General features: G+C 46.7%; 1 protein-coding gene across 4 annotated transcripts in view; it reads left to right on the plus strand.

The window, feature by feature from the left end:
• Nucleotides 1–9,963: 9,963 nt before the first annotated feature.
• MYH10 (myosin heavy chain 10) overlaps nt 9,964–23,337 on the plus strand; it is a 102,852-nt gene continuing 89,478 nt past the window's right edge. For all 4 annotated transcript variants that reach the window (XM_074888883.1, XM_074888886.1, XM_074888885.1 and 1 more), the window contains exons 1-2: nt 9,964–10,056; nt 12,760–13,137. In XM_074888883.1, coding sequence (XP_074744984.1) covers nt 12,793–13,137 — 345 coding nt within the window. In that variant the 5' untranslated portion in view covers nt 9,964–10,056; nt 12,760–12,792. The remainder of the gene's footprint in view (nt 10,057–12,759; nt 13,138–23,337) is intronic.

Here is a 23,337-nt window from a genome sequence, read left to right on the forward strand (position 1 = left end):
CAACTTGAAGCTCTGCTCATCTCTTCTGTGCTGTTTCATCTCCTTTGGTGATCTTTGAACCATGCAAAACCATCATTGCTCAGCACTATTTAAACACAGTCCCTGTATGAGCACTCCCCCTCTATGCTTATTTCCACATGATTTTACATTGAAAAATCCCTTGACTCTCTGCCCTGGAGGCACAGCAGCACCTGCAGAGGTTGTTCAAGTAGAAAAAAAAAGCAAAAAAAGGGGTATTTTATTTTTCCCAGAATCAGGTTTAGTTTCTGCCCACTGAGATCTGTTGGTGATTGAATAACAACACACATATAAAATTACAGCTAAGAAATAATAAATAAATAAAGTAACAAAAAAAACTTGAGCTACTAAAAGACACATTCATTTCAGCCTCTTTAAACCCCAGGGTGTAAATACAGGCGGAGGAAGGAAGTCTCCGTTAAATATTCAGCACCAAGATCCTTTAGCACAGGTGGGGGAGGTTGTAGCTTTGTCTCCAGATTGTCTTAAATTCATTTGCTAGATAGGTTCATTAAACTGATGCAACTGGGCTATGTGGACTCTCTTCAGTCAGGTTGTGGATGGTTAAGTGAAGGTGGTTGCAACTCCTCCTATGCTGATATGCAAATACCTGCATCAGGAGCTGCACCTGGGTAACTGAACCCAACAGGGTTCATCCTTTAGCAAGAGCAGACCTTCCTACGGAGCCTTCCAGCAAAGTCAAAGAAGACCAAGGTTAACATCCAGGATGAATTAATAGCCTGTTTGATTTACAAACAACTTTTTCAGATGCTCAGACCATCTCATCCATCTTAAACAGATGAGAAAAGGCACAAGTCCAATTAAAAACAAAATCATGGAATCATTTGCAAATCACCTTTATCTTCATCCTAAAGCTCTACCAAGCCTCGTCCCTATGGTGCTCAGCCCTCCTCTGTGTCTGGGAGCTGGGAGCAATGATAGAGGAGTGTGTGTTTGTCCCTGGTTTCTCCATGCCCCTGACACAGGCTGCACCCACGACAAAGTGGGAAGTGGGAACTCTGCCTGGGTGGGAGCAGAGTGAGTGATGATCATGGGAATGGGGAGATGGTCACAGGAAGGGGGACATGACCACGGAAGTGGGGTCATGATCACAGAAATGGGGAGACGACCCTGGGAACAGCGTTATGCTCGTGAGAGTGCAGAGATGACCATGTTGGAAGTACCCTGTTGCCATGATGCTCTGCTCTTTCAGCCCACAATGTCACGCTGTAGGAACGGTATTTTTGCACTTCTGGGAGCCATTTCTGTGGTACCCAAGAGCTTCAATCTCTGTGCTGTGGTTGTCTCCCCTGCTTCCCATGCAGTATGCACATTTTTCACCCACAGACCTCAAAACAGCCCACTCATAGGGTGTGAATGAGCAACGGAGGTATTTTAGAAGTCATCCCATGGCTGAGTTGTCCCTGCTGGGACTGGCAAGTGCCCTCCATGCTCTGTTCCAGCCCTTCACCGATGCTGAGATTGCCCACAGTGTGTAGGGGAGACTGAAGCTTTCCCCACCCCGCCCGGGCATGCTGCTTCAGGTCCCCGTCTGCCAGCTGGGGACATCTTCACCACATTGTCACTCTGCCCCATCATCCCTTGGGGGCTGTGACATGGGGACAAACTACACCATCACAGCACAGTGCCAGGAGGGGACTAGATGCTGCTGGCAGGATCCCAGTGCTCAGGCCAGCACCAGTGCCATGAAGGGGTGAGCACACTGACCTTAACAGGGATATGCAAACTCATTTTCCCTTTGGCAACAAGCGAAGCGCTGGCGTCCATCTGATGATGGAGCTGGGCTCTGTAGCACTGATGTGCCATGTGGGCTGTGCCAGGGGTTAACTGCTCCTCACCCTGCTCATCCTCACCACCCGAGGGAGTTCCTTCACTGGGACCAAGCAGAGATTGATCCCCCACTCCCCCTCCCCAGCCCAGGGAAGAGGTTGGCACATGAGTTACAAACTCAATGACCAGCTGATAGCTGAGTATTGGCTTGCTAATTAAACCAGCAGGGTTCAGTCAATCATTAAATTGGATTGAATTAAATTGAATTAGATGGTGGCTGTGGGCTAACATCCCAGGGCGAGCCCAGCTGCCAGGGCCGTGATGGGAACTCCCAGTGCAGTGCACCCTGACAGAGATGGCGTGCTGCGATATGGGTGTGATAGGAGGATTGCTGACTGCTTCCCCTCGCAGGAACAGCCCCCAGGAATAATTTATCTCCTAGACTGTGTGCACTAGACTCAGCTGCTGGGTTTCTAGGGAGAGGGTTTTTCCAGCTGGTCCTTAACTAGTGTCAGGAAACTGGTGTCTATGAGACCTGACCCTCCTGCTTTGAAGTCAAAGATAAATAGTCATGGAGGAGGCTTGTAAAGACCAATTGGCTCCTTTGGATGTAATATGATAAAACAAACTGCATGTGATGATTGATAACAGGGGGAGACCACCCTCCTCCCTTTTAGGCATACTATCACACCCCTTGCACAGAGGTGAACAGGACCAGGACAGAGATCCTTCATGCCTGTGAGACCTAGAAGTGAAGGATTAACATGAATGGAAAGGGTGAGCTGCAGCAGAAGACGTATCCTACAGCCACTGGGTCTGTCACAGTCTCTGCTGGACACAGGAGGGTGAGAGAAGCTGGGACACACTCCTCTGCCCCAGCCTCTGAGCTGCCCTGAGCTGGGGAGCAATCGGGACATGCCTGAGGCAGGCAGCAGGTCCAGCCTGGACCGTATCTCCTGCTCCACAGCAGAAGCTGCATTCTGCATCCTGGGAGAAGCACTTGCACATCCATGGCAAAAACCTCAAGGCCAGCCTTACAGGACAGTAAAGTCACCAATGAGCCCCAGAGCAGTGGCTGAAAAGTGGCCACGCTGCTGGAGCTGCTGAGCGGGACGAGCAGCTCCCCGACCTGCGGGGCTCAGACACGCTCATGCCCTGGTGTTTGGGTCCACTGACGGACAACCAGACAGGCTCCCACTGGCCCAGATGGTGAGAGGTATTTATTCAAAGACTGGAGAGGGGCTTCAGTGCCAGGCTGCTCGTGAGCAGGCGGCGGCTATAAAAAGCCCTGCAATTGCCTTCCAAGCTGGTGATTCAATAACAAAATGCAAAAGTAATATTAAAGCTGCCTGCTGTGCCAACTGCTGGCTGTCTGCAGCAATAAAAATGCCATAAATCAGCTCCAATTAAAGACTGCACAGAGTCTAACAGGAGGCTCCAACTGAAGCTGGGAAAATCCCCAGTACGCTGAAATGGCTGGGGCAAACTCTGCACGCCGTTGCTTGCCACTTGCAGGGGACTGGAGCTGGTTGGAGGGTGAAGTGCTGCAGCCTGGCCCTGCAAGTGCACACTTCAAGTATGAGAGGGTTTTACAGGGTTAGGAGACTGGCAGTACTTGTGCCCCATGTCCAAACACGAGGCAGGGCTTGGGAATGCTTTTCTGTGGTTTTCTAAGCAGACACAAGCTCTCGGGGTCAGGTCTGAAGAAACTGAAGTTGCTGCTAGCCCTGGAGACTGCTGGCAGTCTGGTGGGACCTGCTGGTGTGCTTGGGCATGTCCATGCCTTCCTCAGGTGGACCCCGAGGAGCTCACACCTTCTCGTAAGGCAGGGAGACATCCCAAATATATTATTTGCCTTTAAAAATGGGCCCTAGGCTCCCAAGGCACCCCAGCAGCCATCAGATCTCCACTGTTGGTGGAAGGTTTCTCCCCTGTGGTTGGTTGAATGCCATCTGCAGCTCAGTTTTTGGCCGTTTGCTTCTTGTAGTGGGCCCTGAAGGATTTTTCTCCTCTGTGGCACATTAGGGCATTGGAAGAGCCCCTGAGGGCAGACAGGAGGCAGGCATGTGGAGCTGGGATGCACAACAACAGGCTTGGTTTCCAGTGTGGGTCCCATTCTTGCTCCACCAGCACGGCCTGTGGACTGGGGGACACCTCAGGCAGCCCTGGCCCAAGTGTCCCCTCAATTCTCAGCATCCTACCCACCCTGTCATGGCCCCAGCATGTCCCCCAGCCCTGCAGGGAATGGTCAGCTCTGCTATGGCTTTGATCCTCGTCCAACAGGCACGGCCAGGGCTTCCACCAAGGGTGCTGGATATACCCCGATGGGAACTTGTCAGCACTGTTTCTTCTTTGCTGATCCTTCTGTAGGGTAAAAAATGAATGGTTTTAGTTAAATCTCTGCCAGAAAGGAGCGACTGGTGTTGGATGGAGATTCTGGCTCAAGAGGAAGCATTTGGTCCCTTCAGCCCGGCCAAGGACTATTGCGGGGTGGTGAGAAATGAGCCCCTGCCTGCTCCCCAGCCACGACAACAGCTCAGCTCTCCCACTCTGGGCCCTCAGTGCAGTGACCTCTTCCAGGGGCAGCCTCTCAATTTCTGCTCAGCCCCTCCAGCGCATGGCCAGCCCAAACCCTGGACTATGCAGGGGACTTGTGTTCCTTGGCATCACTTTTGTATTTGTATACAACAAATCCCAAAAAACCCCTGATGGGTTTGCCCAGCTATAAACAGGGCATTTAGTTCAAATTAGAAAACTGTGACCATCGTCAGCAAGGGCAGAGTGACAGGGGAAGGAAAGCGAGGGGATAAATAGGGTTTCAAGCCAGGGTAGCCAAGGTGAGTGTTGTACCAGTATTGATGCACGAGCCCTGCCTACGGGAAATGGAGATGGGTCATGAGAGAGCAGGCTACAAATAAACCCCACATCCAAAACACGAGGAGGGAAATCTTTCCCATCAGGAAAGGTATGTGTGACACGCTCATCCTGCTGGCATCCAAGCACCTAATCTTGCAGTTGTGCTAAGCAAAGGCCTGTTCTGGACGAGGCAGAGATCCCCAGAGAAATGTGCCCTTTGCAAGTGGCTCCAAAGGAAACCTCCACCATTTTCTTTAATTTTTTTAAGCCTGCAAAATCCTAACTAGGTTGAACTAGACGATCTTCTGAGGTCCATTCTAGCTTGAATTACTGTCTGATCCTATGATGCCTAAGAATTTTTTCTTCTGGACTTTCTACTATATAATGGCTAAATCCTTTTCCGTTAAAGACAGTACTGCAAAAGTGCTTCTGCAATGCGAACTGGTGCAACTGGGATGAGAATCTGGCCCAGGGAATTGCAAGCTCTCAGCTAGCCAGAAGTAAAAGGGCAGCTCCCCAAACCTGCCGCACGTGGTTTTCCCGGGGACAATTTCCGATCTCAGGGTGTGGTGAGTGAGGCGGGGGAGGACAGATCTTGCAGACAAGTTCCTGCTTTGAGGGGAAAAGGGAGGTTCAGATTTCTGGCTGTTTTTAAGCAGAGACTTGTGAATGAGCCCTCCTTTTCCTTGAGGGAAGAGAAACGCATGCCAAACCCCTGCATGGAGGGTGGAAGGCATGGTTGCGAAAATCCTGCTCTACCTTCCCGGCCTCTGCTCCTTCCCAGTGTGAGGGATGGAGGAAAGGGGAAGGAAGAGAGAAAGCAAGGACCAGGTGAGCACAGGTCCCCCGTGTGTGTCTGGGTCTTGCTCCTAGCATGATTGCAGCAGGATGATCCAAGATGGATCTCATCCCGGGTCCTCCGCTTCAGCCCTTCATGTTTGAAGAGGCTCGAGATGTTCTATGGAGTTTTTTGGCTTCCAGCACAACCTGTTAGAAAATGGCTGCGTGGTTGTTGGAGGCTTCCTCAGAGGGAATGCAAATCTTTCACTCTGCTGCTTGGATCTTGACTCATTTGGTGCAGAGGTGGCTATTTTTGCTGATCTGACATCAGGTTCACAGCAGCCTGTCCAACCATTGTGCAATCCCCTTTTGTGAGTAAGAAGCAGACTTTCCATTCCTGATTTAGCTAAGTTTTTAAACTATCTGGGACTAAAATATATGATGGGTGAGACAATGAAGCTCATATTTGGTGCTGATCCCTGCGTGGTGCCCTGGAGAACACCTCCTGTTTCAGAACGTTTCCTATTGACATATGAGATAAAATAAACGGCGCGGTCCTGGAGGACAGCATGCTTCAAGAAATAAGCGTAACCTCATCTTACTGCAATTTATTACATCTCGGGAAGCTTTGAAACTCAAGCATTAAGCATGAGGCTTGAATTTCCAATTCCTTTCAAGTTTCTCCCATAGAAATGTTTACTATAAAGTAATTTTGTTGTGGAATAATTTTTCTTTTATTCCTACACTTCTTGGTGTTTTGATCCCATGCAACAAAGCAGCCAGTTTTCACAAGAGCAATTCTGCCTTTTCCTCACACCTTCCTTCTGAAGGTGTCAAAGCACATTATACATCAAACGTGATCTCATCTCTGACATGGCAAATGAGCATAATGAAGTCTCTTCCCTTTGCAGGGTGAGTGAGGGCAGGGAAGGTACCGCAGCTACCCAAAGCCGCAGCAAGTCAGGATTTGAACCGGGAACTGAATCTGCATGGATTTTATTCACATGTCCCCTTGTCACCACTAAGCACAGACAATGTCTGTGCATATGCAACTCCTGCACTTAAATTTTTAATTCTAAACCCTGGCTCAGTATTGTTCAGTACTTGAAGTTACTGAGAAAAAAACTGACCCAGAAAGATGCTAAGATGTCCTGCTTTGCAGAGTCATGGGGCTCCTGGGGAAGGCCAGACCTGGGTCTGTAAGTCTTGGAGGTGCGCCCAAAACCTGCTGCAGTCAGAAAGCAGGGCAGGGAGGGAGGACGCCAGTCACTGCAGGAAGCAGAGGTGTCAAATAATCAAGGAACAAGAGTTGTTCGGCTTCTTTGTGGAAGAACAAACAGCTGTTGGGTGTTTGTTGTGTGTTTTCCCCTTGCAGAAGTTTGTTCTGCCCAGCAATGCCCAAAGCAGACTGGGGATGGAGGTGCACATCACCCAGTATGGAAATTACCTTTCCAGTACATGCCACCAGTAGTAAGACCTCTAAATTAGAAATGAATGGAGTATTTTTTTGCCTAAATCCTCCACATTGTTTCAAAAATCTCAAGCACTGCTTTAAGCTTAAGTGGTTCTTATTTACCTGCTCGGGTTCCAGCTCTGGAAACACCCACAGGGACACGCTTTGCCTTTAGCACATGCATGCCCTAGTAGCAACGGTATCATTAGCCTTCTGTTTAAAAGTAGGGAAACAATTTTAGGATTAGGGACCAGCTGAGTTTCTGTTTCACATAAAAATCCTTTATGAAGCTCTTTCCAGTCTCTGCTCTTTTCAATCTCCTGGGGAAGATAGAAATATCATCTTTCTCTCTATGGGTTAAATACATTGAGTGGATTTGGGGAATTCCTTCCTAACACTGTCCTGGATAAAAATAATTGTGTGATAAAAATAATAACTCAGTGCTACAATCCTGACACAATCCACGTGGCATCTACAGGATCCTCAAAGATTTTCCATGGAAGTAATTTCCTAAATGAAACTAAACTCTTCAAACTCTTTGTCTTTAGAGTAATGTTTTCTGTGTGATGTTTTTATTTTTCTTTTAAAAGGCACTGTATGCCTAAAAAAGGAAGTTTTGTGACTGAAGCCTGAAGCAGTGTGACGTGGAGGTGCTGACCCGGAGCATGAGGGCGTTGAGGTGTGGGTGCTGCACCATCCTGAGGCCTCAGCCGCCCTGAGGGGTGACTGTAACCGGTGCATGATGCTGCTCCTTGAACATGCGGTTTTTCCAAAGGAAGCAAAATGCTCATCGGGCTGCTCCGTTGCAAAGCCCTGGTGCTGCCGAGGAGCTGGCATTGCTCTGTGAACGCTGGCTGAGTATCTCGTAGAGACCTGATGGCTGAGCAAGGAAGAATTATAAATCGTGGGACATGCGGCATGCTGGATGCCTGTATTTAAGCAATCCAAAATCTGCGCGGTGTTGGCCTCACTCTGCTGCCTACGGCTGCTCCGGACAGCTCGCCACACAGCTCAGCCATCCCGGCCCCGGGAGTGGCAGTCCTTGCAAAGTGAAAAACAGCTGGGGAGTAACCAGTTCAGCCTTTCGGCTTTCATCTACCTGCGTTTGCGAGTCAACACCCTTATTTTTCAGTGAAACAGGATGTACGAGACCTCCCACTGAAATGGTAATTAAGAGGGAGACTTTCATATAAATCCAAGTGCCAGGAGTTGCGCATGAACTGATTTGTGTGCAGAGATGAGCAGAGGTGAGTGAATGATTTCCAGCTCCGTGCCAGGAGCCAGGTTCCCCATGGTTTGCCTTGTTGCCTCCCTTTTTGAACTGAGCAACCCATCCAAAAATGCCAAGTTCTATTGAAATGGCAGGTGCTGCTTTGAAACATTTCCATTTGTGCAGGTAGTTTGCAGAAAGTCCTGCTTCCTAGGCACAGGGGAAACGGGAGACCTGCTTACTCCTGTCCCCAGGCGCTGCCTGACACCGCCAGCCCTTCCCAGGTTCCTCCGCTGCAGCTTTGCCCTGCGCCAGGCTCCATCTCCTTCCTGCCACTTCTCTCTGCTCCTCACCCCGCTCCCAGTCCTGTTCAGAAGGATCTGACACAAATTCCCTCCACCAGAATAGCTCAAATTCCGGAGCCGCTCGCATTTGCTTTTAGTCTGGGTGGAGAAACGAAACCTGCAGCTCAGGCAATGGGAACCCTTGATGCTCCCAGTTACCCGCTGGCATGCAGGGCTGGAGTGAGCCGTGGCTGTGGCGAAAGCTTCTGCCCATTCCCTGGAGGTTGAATGCACCACGTGTGATCCTTGAGCAGCTTTCTGAGACAGGGAAAAAAACATGGAAAAATTTAGGAAAAAACCATGGAAGGCCATCATGGCGTTGAAGCTCTGCATCTCGAAAGCCCAGGCAGTGGCAGCGCTGGAGTGTGTGGGCCAGCAGCCCCCCGAGGCGTTACACCTGAAACCCGCCCAGCACTGATTTTCAAAGTCCACGTGCGCCCACGAGACTCTCAGAGATGCCACAAATGGCTTTTTTTCCTATGCTGAAGCCTCCTGCCTACCCACCTGATCCAGAAAAGGTGCTGGCAAGCGGGTGAAGACTCCAAAACGCCTCGGGATTATGTTTAAGGAAGGGGAAAAACACACATGTGAGCAGGAGCTCGGCTGGGTGGCCTGGGGCAGAGGAGGCCAGGGCTGCTCTGTGGTGGCTGAAGATCCGAGAGGCTGAGCAGGCTCTGCTGAGAGGGGCTGCACAGCCACCACCGAGACACTCACCGCATCCGGGGGCTGGGAGACCACGTCAGACTTGCAGTGAGGATTGGGTTTTTATTTTTAATCATCACGGTAATTACCCCCGGGAGCAATTACCGAGGGCTGCGGCAGAGTTTCTAGAACTGGAACTTTGGAATTCGGGTCCTTTTCTGTTGGACCGCCATCCCACCCGGCGCCTGGCAAGCGGGGACTGCCACCTCAGAGCACCGCTGAAGAGAGCGTGAGGCGACCCTGGGCCCGCAGCACGGCGGGAGGGCTTCCCCGTTACCGGGGGGACGGGTTTCCCCGTTATCTCTCACGTCGGTGGAAGCCGGCCCAGGGGCCGGAGCCTGAAAAACCCTTCATCGACCCAAAATACGGGGGCGGGGGGGAGTGTGGGTGGGTGAGGGGGAAGCGCGCGCCCGCCCCGCGCTGCAGCACCGCGCGCGCCACCCGCTGCAGCGCCGGGCACGCGCCGCGCCCCCCCACCGGGCGTGCTGCAGCGCGGGGCGGAGCCCGCCCCGACAGGCGTGGCGGGAGCCCAGTGAGAGGAACGCTGTGGGCCGACGGGCGGGCGGAGCTCGCCAATGAGAGCTGAAGGGGCGGAGCCAAACGAGGAGGCGGGGTTTGGAGGGTAGCGTGTGGAGGTTGCTATGGCCGTGGCTGGAGAGCGGCCGTGCCGCCGGCCAATGGGCGAGCGCGCGGCGGCGGACGGACGTGGCCGTCGCCCAATGGGAGGCCGGCAGCCGGCGGCGGCAGCGGCAGGGGCGGGGCCGGCGGCGGCGAGCAGGGGGCGGAGGGCTCGGTGTGGCGCTAAAGGAGCGCGGCGGGCGGGGGGCGGAGCGGCGCGAGTGCTGAGGAGCCGGGCGGGCGGCGCGAGCTCCGGGGCACGGCGGCGGCCGGGCGCTACACAGGTGAGGCGGCGGGGGCCGGCGGCGGCCCCTGGGTCCCCGGGGCGAGCTGGGCGGGGGGGGGGGGGGGGGGGGGCTCGCCGGGGGCGCGCGGCCCGGCCCGCCCGTGGTGGGGGTGGGGCGGGGGCGGCGGGCCCGGCACACAAAGACCCCCTTGTGTGGGCCGCGCCGTCCGTCCCGCCCGCCCGCGCCGTCGCATCCTCCCGCCCACCCCCCCCTCCCCCTTCGCACCCCACCCCCCTCCGCCGCATCGCCGCCGCTCCCGGCTGCATCGGTGAGGGGAAGGTGGCCATTTTCTCCCTTTCCCGCAGCCTTCGCGCGGGCGGGGTGGCGGCTGGGCGGGGGGCGCGGGGCTGGCGCCGGGCTGCGCCGGGGAGGGGGCCGCTCCCGGGCCCCGCCGGGCCGAGCGGCCCCGGCCGCCTCCTTTGTCCTTTGGGGCGGTGGCGGGGCCTGCGGCCCTGCGCGGGGGGCTCCGCAGCCGCTCCCGCAGCAGGAGGGCGGCGGGCATCAGTCCTCGGCGCCCGGGGGCGGTGCGGCTTCTGCGGCTCCTCGGGCTGCCCCTGTCCTTGAAAATGCCCGGGCTGCGCTGAGGGATGCCACTCCCCATCTCCGCCGGTGCTCCCCCACCCCCCTTTTGTTTAGCGGAGCAGAACATGTGTAGGGTGCCTTTTTTTTTTTTCCCCTCACTAGTCGTCTTTTGGGAGCGCTGGATTCCTGCATGATAAATGTGCTCATTTGTGTATTTCATTTGAATGCCATTGTTAACAGAGGAGCCTTGGGTAGAGTAAGCTGCAACTTGCTTTGCTTCTGCAGAGGGTCTTTTGTGATGGGCTCTGTGGAATTAAAAGCCAAAGTGGAAAAATGACCCTGAAACCGTCTGTGATCCTCAGATGTTAGGTATATTCCTCAGGGGCTGGTGTAAAGTCAGTCCACGCATTCATTTCAGTCTTCAGCCTTTAATTCTGCTGGGGAACAATAATGATTAATTTTGTCGTATGAGTTCTATTTGACCTCTAGGTTTCACTGCATCTCAGTGTGCAAAACTCAGACAGATTATCATAAATGCGTTTGGCTATCATACCTGGCCAGGGAGCTTTCAGAGACTTGACAGCAAATTTGCAGATGAGGGCGGCAATGGTGTTCCAGGTCTTTGTTGGAACTTCAGCTGTAGTCAAGCACAGTGGAGACAAACAGCTATCTGAATTGGGGGTTGGAAGCTCGAATATTAAATCTGTGGGCTTCTTGAGCCAAATGTATCATTCCTTGACTAATAGCTTCACTTTCCTGGCTGAGCAGTCCAGCTCACTTAAGGCGTCTCCTCAACGATTCCCTCTTCCTTCATTGAATTTTTCTCTCAGAGGCTCTTCTAAAATACTTTAAATGTCAAGTCATCGCCTCTTGATTTGAATTAAGCTGTCTGTAGTAAACGGTCTGCTTCTCAAACCTCTGAAGAGTTCAATGACTTCATGCTTACTTTACATTAAGGTTGGACAATGTAACAAATGTCCATGCCGCAGATGGAGACACAACTATTGTACTTAATTACATGTGCTTCTGAGGATGGGTGTGTTGCAGAACTTCCATCAGTTCATACCATTGTATGAAAGGTGGCAGATGCAGTTTGCGAAACCTTCCTTGCTTTTGAAGCTAACCTTTAGATTACCTGCTGGAAAAGACTATCATTAGCTAATGTAACATTCTTCAGCAAAAAGATCTAGTGTGTAAAAACCCAAGATATTTAATGACCTGGGTACTAGGTGTCAGGGTTGACCTTGTTGCTCCTGGGCAGTTACAGATGAAACTCCTAGCTCCAGGAATCCTGGATGTGACAGTGGTATTAACTAGAGATGCAGTGGCCTCTCTTAGATAGAGGCAAATAGGTGAAGTGAGCGTGCAGGAGCTCTTGTCAGCAGTTTTCCTTTCCTCTTCAAATTACCCTTGAAGCTGTTGGAAAATCTAACATCAGTTCTTGCTGTGTCTTGAGCCTCAAGGTAAACTTGAGATCTGTAGACATTTTTTTGGAATATGGTAATGTCAGTGCTCATGACTGAGAACAGAAGCAGGCTGTAGAAATGCAAAGTCTTATGTTTTTCAGGAAGAATATGAGCAGGGTTTAGCTAGTTTAATGGCTTGCAGAAACCCCATGTCTCAAGTTCTTGTCTGCAGTCGAAAATCTACATTTTAAAACATATTTTTGCTGCCTTCTGATTGCTGTAGTTGGCTATCCACTGAACATTTTTTTTATAGTTTTATCTTTTTTCTTTTTTTTTTATTACTCAATTCAAGTGGAGTTTACTGGTAAGCTTTTGTTAAATTTGCTCTTCTTCCTTATTTAAGCATGGAACACAGATGTGGGTTTTTCCTGCTTGTAGGTCTCACACTTGTTGTCATGTCTCTCCATAGTTGGTGCACAGTTAGAACCAGTTTATACTGAGTTTCCTGTACTGGATCTGGGATGATTCTTGACAGATCATTTTAACTTTTATATGGCAGTTGGTTTATTCAGAGGGCCGCTGTGTGGGTAGGGGCTCTCAGTTGTATAGTAATTTCTTCAGTCTATGGAAGAAATTAATGATGCTTCTTCATCAGGAGAAGATACAGATGTTAGTGAGATCATTTAATTGATGTGTTGTAGCTCTGTTCATTTCATTGATAAGAATATGATATGTAACATTCGCTTTGCTTTGTTTTCTCTCCAATTTACAGGGTAACTGATAGTGGACACCTTCACTTCCTGCAATGGCACAGAGATCGGGACAGGAAGATCCAGAGAGATACCTCTTCGTGGATAGGGCTGTAATCTACAACCCTGCCACCCAGGCTGATTGGACTGCTAAAAAGTTGGTGTGGATTCCTTCAGAGCGCCATGGTTTTGAGGCAGCCAGCATCAAGGAGGAAAAAGGGGATGAAGTCTTGGTCGAACTGGCAGAGAATGGCAAGAAAGCACTAGTCAATAAAGATGATATTCAGAAGATGAATCCTCCCAAGTTCTCTAAAGTGGAAGACATGGCAGAATTAACCTGTTTAAATGAAGCCTCTGTATTGCATAATTTAAAGGATCGGTATTACTCTGGGCTCATCTATGTAAGTACTAATTATTAGATTCATTATGGGTGCTAATCCAGCTGAATTTACCTGATTCCAATTCCTTTACCTATTTGAAACAGAAGAAGTGGGTCTTGTCTTTGATTTTGGTAGCCTAAATACTTTTGAGTCCCTAGCATTTAGATTAGTCCAGGGTCTTTTTCCATGCTGTGTACAGGTCGAGAACTCTGTTGTCATAAAACAAATAATAAAAAATTCTCCTATGGAAATAATTCTGCAAGCATCTTTCAAAAATAGAATGCTAAATGGCAACTCTGGGTGCTTAGCTCATGCCGCTCGTTAGAGCACTTGCCTCAGACATGCTTAACTGATACAGTGAATAGTATCAAATGGCTTGTTTGAGCTGATGAGAGATTACAAAACCTAACTTTGCTGAATTACTGTTGTTTAATTGCTTATATGAATAAGCATATATCTTGTTTTAACTTGCTGTGTATTAAAAATGATAAGAGGCTATGCTATGCTATTATTTAAAAGCCAAAGTTGGAGAGTGCTCGGAATGCAAAATGTCTTTTTGGAATCTAATATTAACTTAGTGGGCCAGGAAAGAATGTGTTCAAGTGCTTAAAATAAACTAATAAGATAAAGCTTTCTTTTTTCAGTGGTTTTGAAGCACTACTTGGAACATCTGGCTTATCACCATCTTTCTATAGAGTTAGGAATCACACCGCCATTGATGCCGCTTTTGACCCCGTTCCTTCTTTGAGCAATGTTAAATGAGTGCCTGTGCCATACAGTTAAGAGTAGCTCCTTGTCTCTTGGCAAACTGATTGCATAGTGACTTGTTGAGTCAGAGTATCATTAAGAGCTACAAGTAGACTTTCTATCTTAAAAGAAACTGCAACATCTGCTTAAATGCTTGGCTTGTTTTAATAAACACTTGTTCTAAAGCTTAAATCCATTCTCTTTAGTTCCACTAGCTAGTTGACTCGTTTTCCCTTCCATCTAGGTATTAATGGGGTACCTTTTTGCTTGGCCCTTGGTAATATTTGGAGTTATTAAAAATTATATGCGACTTCAAAATATTCTTTGTATTTGTGCTTCTTTGTTAGTTTCCTCTGTGGGTTTTTGGTTTTTACCCTTCTGAGGCCTTCCACCAAGACCCTTATGGCAGAGCTCAGCAAAAAAATACTCTTGGAATGCTTCCTGCACACTTATAAGTAAACTAATTGGATAATTAGTAAGGGCTGGATTGAAAATTAAAAGTAAACAAGTTGATAGGTCAGAAGTCTTCAGTGTATCTATCGATCATAATGCTAGTTGTTATGAAAGTCATTACAACTATTATAACCATATTTCATTATGAAGGTTAAAAGCTGAAGGCCTTAAATGTCAAAGCAAGCTCAAGTCCAAGGCCTCCATGCAGTAAACACAGCCTCAAGAGCTTCTGGAGGATGGTGCTGAGAACCTGTCACTCTTCTGTATACACAGATGATACAGCAATGTGTTACTGTGGATGACTGACAAATTAAAGAACTCTGTTTTATGGAAGCTGGCTTATTATGTATGTGGAGTTTAACTGATATCCTACAGGTGACCTACCTTCCCCTCCCTTTCCCAAAAAAGGTGCTTTCTGCTTGCATTCCTTAACTGTTGAGGCAGACTCTAAAACTTGGTTCCTTGGCATTGAGATACTGCTGTCATATAGGAGGATTACTGCATCAGTATATTACTAATGATTTCTACTTCCAAGCTGGAAGAAGTTAGTTGGGATCAGGAAGTTAATGGATTTGTTGGCCTCAACTGGAGGCCTGTGTTACAGGAACATTGCTGGAGGATGCTGCTGTTACCAAGAATAATGCTTCTATGCAGCTGTAATGATGGCTTCTTGTTTGAAATTAAAACTCAGCTTATTTTTTTGGAGGGGATAAAAAAAGCGGTTGCGAGTACTGTTAGAGTAGAGGCTGAAATGCTGGCAAAGGTCAATAGGCTGTAGAGGGAAACTTCATCAAGAACTTGAGCTGGTGGGGTTTTCAGTGCAGTTCTGGTAGGGATCTCTGTCGGGGGTCCCTAAACTTCTTGAATGTGGCACTGTCGCTGCTGCTGACTGCACAGCCCAGAGCCACCGCCATGGCCTGTGTATCCTGCTGATGGTGTATGGAGAAGAGCCAAAGTTAACTGAGCTGATGAAGGGAATTATGGTGGTTTGGCCATGACAAAAGTTGGTTAAAGGTATGTTTTGATTTCCAGATAGTACTCCCATAATAACCAGACTGAAGTCTTATATTTTTGATGTTGGTCTCAGGTAGTTAAGATGGAGATGGTGAATCTGATCTGGTTTCCTTTAATTCACAATAGGTAGCATGCAATGTTGCCTTTCTAGGGAGTAGATACATGTTTCCTTTCAATCCCTAGAAAGGAAACAACCGAGTTGAGGTATTTGGCCAGTGGGTCTAGTCATCTGTCTATAATCTACCTCTCCCAGATGACACTGCTGGAGGAACAAGGAGGGCTGACTAAAGCTAGCTAGTGCCAGTGGGCATGACCTGGGCAGTGATGCTCATTTCATCAGGAGTTTCGTGTAACATCTAAGTAGGGATGGCGAGGAGTTTCTGGAACTTCTAGCATTTCTAATGTCTGCCAAGTGACATGATCTTGGGCTCTGAGTTGCATTATTACTGTGCTGTGGGAGATGAACACAATTGGAGAACGTGGAAGACCAGTGGTTTGTAAAAGCATGATGTCCATGCTTGGCCCTGTCTCTATTTCTGGTCTGTTCATGACAGCACAGAAGATGAAAGGTGGGAGGGCTTGTACAAGGAACTGCTGGGGAGAATGGTTGGAGTATGAGCTATAGTCATCCCAGTTTTGCTTTGGAGATGAAATAAGTTATTTCATTTTTTTTATTTCATTTCTTGCTCCACTTTCAACATCACCTATTCCATTTCTTGCCACAAAGTGTATTTTGAGTGTAACTGCAGAATATGTTAAAAAAATTCTTTCCTAGAGAAGCTGTACTATCTGCAAATTCTTTTGAAGTATGCTATATATATATTCACCCCTGAGAATGGGTAATTCTTATGAATTCTTGCACTTGGACTTTTCTCCTTAACCTGTCAGTGACTAAGCATGATACTGCAGAATCTGAGTCCCTGAGATGATCTCTGCTTGTGTTTGGGGCACTGTTTTCATGAAGTGCAAATGTTAGTTCTGTGAAGGTGCAGCCATCTACAGCAGGTTTTTTTCTTGGTAGGGGTTGTCACTCTTTCTTTTGTTTCACAGCTGAATTTTTCCAAATTTTGTGCTTTTCTAGGGATATTGGCATTTCTTATGACAGGGATGTATCATTTGAGTTGCTAATACTCCAAATTGTCTCTCATGACTTGCTGTAGTGGCAGCTTCTCCTGGGTTTTGGTTACCTTAAATGCTTGTGAACTGTCAGTTCTTCAGCTTCGTATAAAACTTTACTATTCTGCCTGCTCTGCTTTAGAGTGGCCAGCTTTAACACTGGTAATATCCTTCATAGCTGTAGGTCAGAAACTGGAGGTAGTTCACTGTAAGGGTACCCAGGAGAAATATCCAAAGGCTTAGGAGGTCCTTTGAAGATTTGAAATAAAGATGATTTTGCTCAGACTGCTTTTGTGTGATGGTTCTTGAATATCCATATCCCATGATGAACTCAGTTCCAGATATCTTTCTGGGGGCATTGCTTTAAGAAAGGAGTCTAGTTGTCAAGAGGTTTTAGGTGACCAAGGTCTGTAGCCTGAGTGACAAAACATTTTTATTTTTGTAAGACCTGCATGCAAAATGCCACTGAATGCTTCTAGATATCACCCCTAGATTTTGGCTTCTGCTTAAGTCATGTCAGCAAAACATGATTTCATGGAGGGGGGGAGGGAGATAATCTTTGAATCGAACGATGAAATGGAGACATCCACTGGAAAGAGGGGATGTTAAGAGTCCATCAGCCTTGAATGTTACTTAAGTTCTCAAGACCACTGTTGCCGTAATGCTTTGTGCCAAGCCATGACAGACAAGATTACTGCTCCAGTAATTCTCCTTGTCACCATTTCATGTGGTTCAGGTTTTCTCATGAACCAGCCTCCAAACTCTTCATGGTCCAATATGGTATCTGAAGGTAGGAGGTCACTGACTTCAATTGTTAAACTGCTGTGCTGTAAGCTGTAGATGTTCAGGAGCAGTTTTGTTTATGGCTTGGAGGTTTGTGGTGTCAGTTTGCTGTTGTGGGGAGTGTGTGAAGCTCAGCTGAAGAAGCGGCTCTGGCTGTCCAAGCTGTAGCTGTCTCCTTCAGTTGGAGTCCTGGGGAAAAGGAGATGCTTGAAATGGGTCTCTGCTTTTGGTGGGAAAGGATGGGAGTGGCAGGGGAGTAAACAAGAAGGAGGATTTAGTCTGAAAATGAAGTGCTAGGAGGGCAGATGTTGCACTTGAGAATATGGAGGGGAGAAATACTTAGGTGCTTTGATGGAGAGCTACAAAAAAAGTCTGAAAACTGCAAAGAATTTCTGGTGTAGGAAGAGGCGTTTTCTCCATCTTGATCTCTCTGCACTTCACTATCATCAATGTCTTAGCTTCAGTGTCTATTTAGAAAGTTTATGTATAGGCGTGTCAGTTATGCTCAAAATTAGGCTTCTACTCAAAGTTTACTACCCAATTTGACTCATATGGCTGATCTGAAGGAAAGAACCATGTCAGTATTTAAGTTGTTTTATACCATTTTGTGTTCTCTGCACTTGGAAGAGAGAGTGGCTAGTTAGTGTGCAGTTTGAGAGTCCTTCTCTTTCACTTCAGAGCAAGATGATTCTGGTTTTTTTTGAATTCTGAATTTGAATTTTGAGATATGCTATACCACTTCTAGAACTGCAAAAAGCAAAGTGGTCAGGAATGTTCCTGATCACTCTTAAGTAATGTTTCAGTGCTTTGTTAGGCAGCATTCTGGATATAACTTTCTTAGACTTAAAACTTTGAAATACTATTAAAAGCATTTCAGTTACTCAAAGTGCAGCTGCCTGCATAGATCAGGAATGTGAATACCTCATTTCTACTTAAATGGAAAGCAACTTGTTCTTGATATTGCAGACACTGGCTGGAAATGGAATGAATAAGCTAATGACTGTTAATAAGTCGGGGCTAGGTGACACTTTTTCCATCAATTTAAAGCTCTGCTTTTGAGTCAGTACCTCTTTTGATGGCAAGAAAGACCCTTCCACTTGCCTTCCAAAGCATATTTTAAATGTTTCTATGTTCCTACATACTCTATTAATGAATGTAAAAACATAACCTTATACTCATCTTGTTAACAGAAATATTTTGTTAAGCCAAAAAGGGTTTCTTGCTAAGTGCACTAGCAAACACTAATAGTATGGATCCTGGAGAGGTTTGACACACCTTACTGATTTTCCAGAGAAGTAGAACATCTGAATTGCAGATGACTGTATTTTAATGGTCTGACTGGTAAGTGCAGACTAATATCTGAAAAGTTCCTGGATAAATGGCATGTTGTCTACTCAATGGGTCTATAAATGTTCGAGTTAAAAAAGATAATCAAACTGAAAGAAGATATTGCAGGACCAAAAGTCTGTCTTGTGCAGTCAAAAGTTCCTATTCCTCTACCCAGTGCAGTAAGATGAGATGAAGGAATTGCTCACTCAAACACAGGCTGTAATTAAGCCACAGTAAAAATGAAGATACTCAAAATCCAGTGGGCTTTATAAAAATCTATTTTAAAAAATGTTGCCATTGCCACATCTGTTCTAGTCCCAGCTCTGCTGGAGGAAGTCCAGTGCCCATAGCTGATAATATGTAGCTTGCTGATACCCCCCATAAATCACTGCAGTTACTACTTAACTGCTTCCTGACCTCATTCAGTCAAAAGGATTAAAATTAATAGAATTTCTCAAATGCTTGACTTCTATTAACCCGTGTCAGTATCTAGATGGCCTCTTGCGTTGGTGTGACTATGTGGGGTGTTCCCTGGTGATGTCTGTTGTTGGTAAGCCTGTGACCTACGTTTGGGTGCTCAGCTAGAGAGTTTCAGGTGGGGACGTGTGGCGTAAGATGTGAGCATGCTGTAGGTGAAGTCAAGTTAGAGACAACTGGTTTTGCTGTTCCTTGAGGAAGGACAAAAGATGGTGAAGCACTCTTGAAGAAAGGGTTAGATTCAATGTCGGAGTCCTTCAAACTCTAATGAACTATGCATTATCTTCCCTGCCCGCTCCTCCACTTTTTTTAGCAAAGACTTTTTTGAAAGGGTTAGAAACTGTTTATGTAAGGCTGAGAGCTCCTGGAACCTTGTTGCTGATTATTGTTCTCTATGTATATGCCTACTGAGTTTTCTTTGTACCAGTAAAGAAGAAAACATGCTTACTATTGTGCAATTAAAAATACTTCAGCAGGTATTTTTTGATAATTACAAGTATTACATCTGTAATTGGTCTGCAGCCATATGCTACTTTCATTTTTTGAGGTACTTTCCATTTTATTGGGGCAGAAGAGGGAAAGAATGAGAAATATGCTGTGGTCCCCAGTTCCAGAGCCTGATGTGGGTGGAAGCTCTTATAACACTGCACTTAAGGGGCTGTATATAAGCTGTTTCTTCTCCTAAACTACTGCCTCCTGTGAGGCTAGAGCGTAACCTGGAACAATCTGTGTTATTATATAAGCTTCTGTGATCTAATTGCTTTAATTTTCCTGCTGGTCCAGTTGGGAATGCTTCACATTAGTGAGTATTGAAGACTGGTATTAAAAGAACCTGTAAGAAATTAAGTTTGTTACTTAATTTCATCTTTTTCCTTAATACAAAACAGTCACTGGATCTAGTACCTAATATATTGCAGAAGAAATGCTGGCGTTCAAATTGTAAGTGCTGCTCTGACACAAGAACTTGTTTTTAAATTAACTTTGATTTTTTGGAAGACTTATAAATGGGATCAAGCTGAGAGAGTTCTCTGTAGGATTTTACTTTGTTAGAAACGTCAGAAGGATTTAAGGGAAATGAATCAATGCCCTCCTTGCCCTCAGGCCAGCAGAGGTATGAAAAAATACGTGTTCTCATCATATTGTCTGCTTCTATTAAAAATGGTAGATTAGCAGCCTAAAAAGGTGCAATAACTTGGATTATGGACTCCTGTTCAAGTGCTCAGTGGAATACACTGTGTTGCAAGACATGCCTGCATCAGAAGTCATGGGTATCCTGTTCTAGGCCTTCTGTAGAGCAGTCAAGCTCCAACACGCAGCTGTACAGGAGCCTTATGAAAGGATATTAATACTTTTCTGGCTCTGGTGCAACCTAAGATCATGTTTTATGTCTTAGCTGTTGCTGTGGCTGAAGCAGTCATGGCTGTGACGCTGCGCCTGTCTATCTCAGAGAGGTGGTGAGCTGACTGAGCAGGAGTATGACCTGCGCTGCTGATCTAATATTGGTTTTTCTCTCATTAAACAGATAACCTGAAGGCCTTACTTGTGAAATACAGTTCTGGTGAACGTCCTCTCTTTAGTGCTAGCTGTAGAGAACATCAACAGACAAGTCTTTTTAAGTTTGGGCTGTACTTTGATTAGCTTCTATGTGTGTTGTGTTCCTTCCCTTTCTCATTCTCATGCACAGATTTTACACTTCAGTTGCCCTGAGTCAGTGGCTCTTGTCCCCCAGCCCCTGTCAGAGCTGAGGCTCCCATCACCCCGTGGCGGGTTCCCTGGCCTTGTTGGCACCCAATCTTTTGGATGCCAACAGGACTTTCCTTTAACTAGCAGTTTGGGCTTGTACAGAGACATCTGGGATAACTTCTGGGTTCCAGTCTTGACTGTGGCCTGGCTGGGGAGCACAGGCTCAGGGTGGTGGTGTGGGGACTGCCCATGGTGCTGGGGCAGCTCTGTGGCCCCGCTGTCCTGAGGTGGGTGGTAGCTGGGGATCAGCTGCTGTGCAAAGCAGAGAATGTGTTCCACCCCAGGCCACAGCCTCACTTTCTTTCCTCACACTTCAGAGAATGAAGAGCTGCCTGCCCTTCTTAAGGCTTGAATTTAGGATTGGATAACTTCCTCATTTGGGGGGAAAAGGTAGTACATGAGAAGACCATGCCAAGCTTGGAGGACTTAATAGATCTTGGAATGTGAAAAGCAGGTCCATAGCTTCAGGAAGTGAAACCAGACAAAATGCTATGATGATGCAGTTTATCAATCTGGAGAATGCTCTACCCCATTAGTATATGGGATACTGCCTAACTTTTTAGGCTAGAAACTGCTGGTCTATATTTTGGGTAATAATAGGAGATGTCTAGATGCTTACATCAGTTTAATTATGTACTAATAGAGTAAATCTGTAACTTTTTGAAGGACTGGAGATGAATGTTGAGCCTGGATACTCAGGTGATGCAAGCTGTTAGAAATTCTAAAAATTTACCTGCATCTTGCTACTGCACTCTGAAGTGATGCTTTAAAGAGGCCTTTTGATGTTGTCCAGGAGGAACTAACCTAACAGTCATAACAGCATGTTCCTTGATGCAAGAACTGTAAAGCTGAGTTATTAATCTAAGGAATTGTACAAGGCTTTTGACACTAATACCACCATATGTGTACCCAGTGAAGGTGTGGTATGGTTTTAAGAGAAAACAGGCCATGAAAACCTTTTTTGCTCTGCAGCCCACACCCCAGATTCAGAGCCTAAATTCCCATGTGCTCTCACCTGGAAATAATGCACTCTCTATTTGCCCCTGGTTCACTTACCTTTCTCAGGTTGCTTACTGCTAGGAATGTAATGCAGTTTTCAAATAGGCCAGTGCCAGAAACCTGAACTCTTCAGTCTGGGATAGCTTACCAAAATCCAAATTACTAAATGATATACTACTGGATAAAGGCTTGTAAGCATCTGGAAACATTCAAACTCCACAATTAGTGTCCTGAAGGAGAGTTTGTATAACAAACCTCTGTCAGAGCACTGCTTTACTATTTCTCTCTGGAGCCTTGCCTAGAGAGTGTGCATTCCAACATGCCTTATTGCTGTTTGTTGATATTATCTATATCCTGTTCCTCAGTAAAGTGTGTGTTTCAAGCAAGTATCTTGTTTGCAGCTGATCCCATGATCTCAAGGTGAATAAACATCTTTACTTGCCTTTAAGTTCTTAGTGTATATATCTACCTCTGTCAGCTGAAAAAATTAATAAACCTGGTTCTTCATCCAGACTGGCTAGTTACTGGACCTCTTCAGTGCTTGATCCTACCTTCAATTCAGATCTGATGGTTTTGCAGAGTGCCTGTACTGCAGGATGGAGAGGAGGCACAGGGCATCACTCTACCCCTTTGGCGAGTCTGAAAGCTCTGGACATCCTTAACGGTTACCTGGTGGTATTCTTGAAGTAGGGTGTCCATTTGTAAGGCAGGTGTGCAAGTATTCCTGTTAATTCTTTCTATGGCTGCTCACCAAGAAGCTTTTCAAAGTGTTGAAATCAATCTTGGCCTACTTCTCATGTCTTCAATTTGCATGTAGAAAGCCCACACCTCCAATCTGCTGTCTTAGATACAGTAATAGACTTGCACTGTGAGACTTGGAGTTATAAAATAGCTGTATGAATTTTTTTTGTACCGTTTACCTCTCTCCCAATTAAACTTGACTCAAAAGCATCCCTTCTGTGTTTACATGCCTACCAAGCCTCAAAACCAACCCCTCAATATCTTCGTGTGTTGCTTTCTGCAATAGATGATGGTCTGGAAATTTGGGAGCCTTGTGGGAGAACTTTGTTCCTTCTTCCTATGCATAAATTAAGGCTTTACAGTGTGGTCATGTTTTGAAGAAAGTGTGGGGTTTAAAATTCTGCAGGGAAACAGTAGGAGAGTGAACTGAGTGACAAACCTGTGGGAAATCAAGATGTTGGAGTTCAAGGTGCTTCTTATGAAGAGCAATGTCATGACACAGACTTAATGGTCAGGGATAAAAACGTATCCTTTAGATTTAGTTTCAAATAAATGAACCCCAGCACTGGTGAAATAGTAGAATTTTGTACTTCTAACTTCTAATTTGGCCCTGTTCAGTATAAAACCTCTTAAATGAACCCTTTTTATTTGCCTGGGACGCTTCTTGTTCTTCCTCTAGATTGGCTGAGTTATGTTGGCATCTAGCTGGATTTTGCCGCTTATGATCATGCCAGGTTCACTGATCCATCCCATTACTGTGTTGGGAGATAACCTAAAAAGGCTTCCAGGTTAGGTATCATCAGTAGAGGTCTGAAGGAT

This window comes from Strix uralensis, chromosome 19 (assembly GCF_047716275.1).
Source record: "Strix uralensis isolate ZFMK-TIS-50842 chromosome 19, bStrUra1, whole genome shotgun sequence".
NCBI classification, from domain to species: Eukaryota; Metazoa; Chordata; class Aves; order Strigiformes; family Strigidae; genus Strix; species Strix uralensis.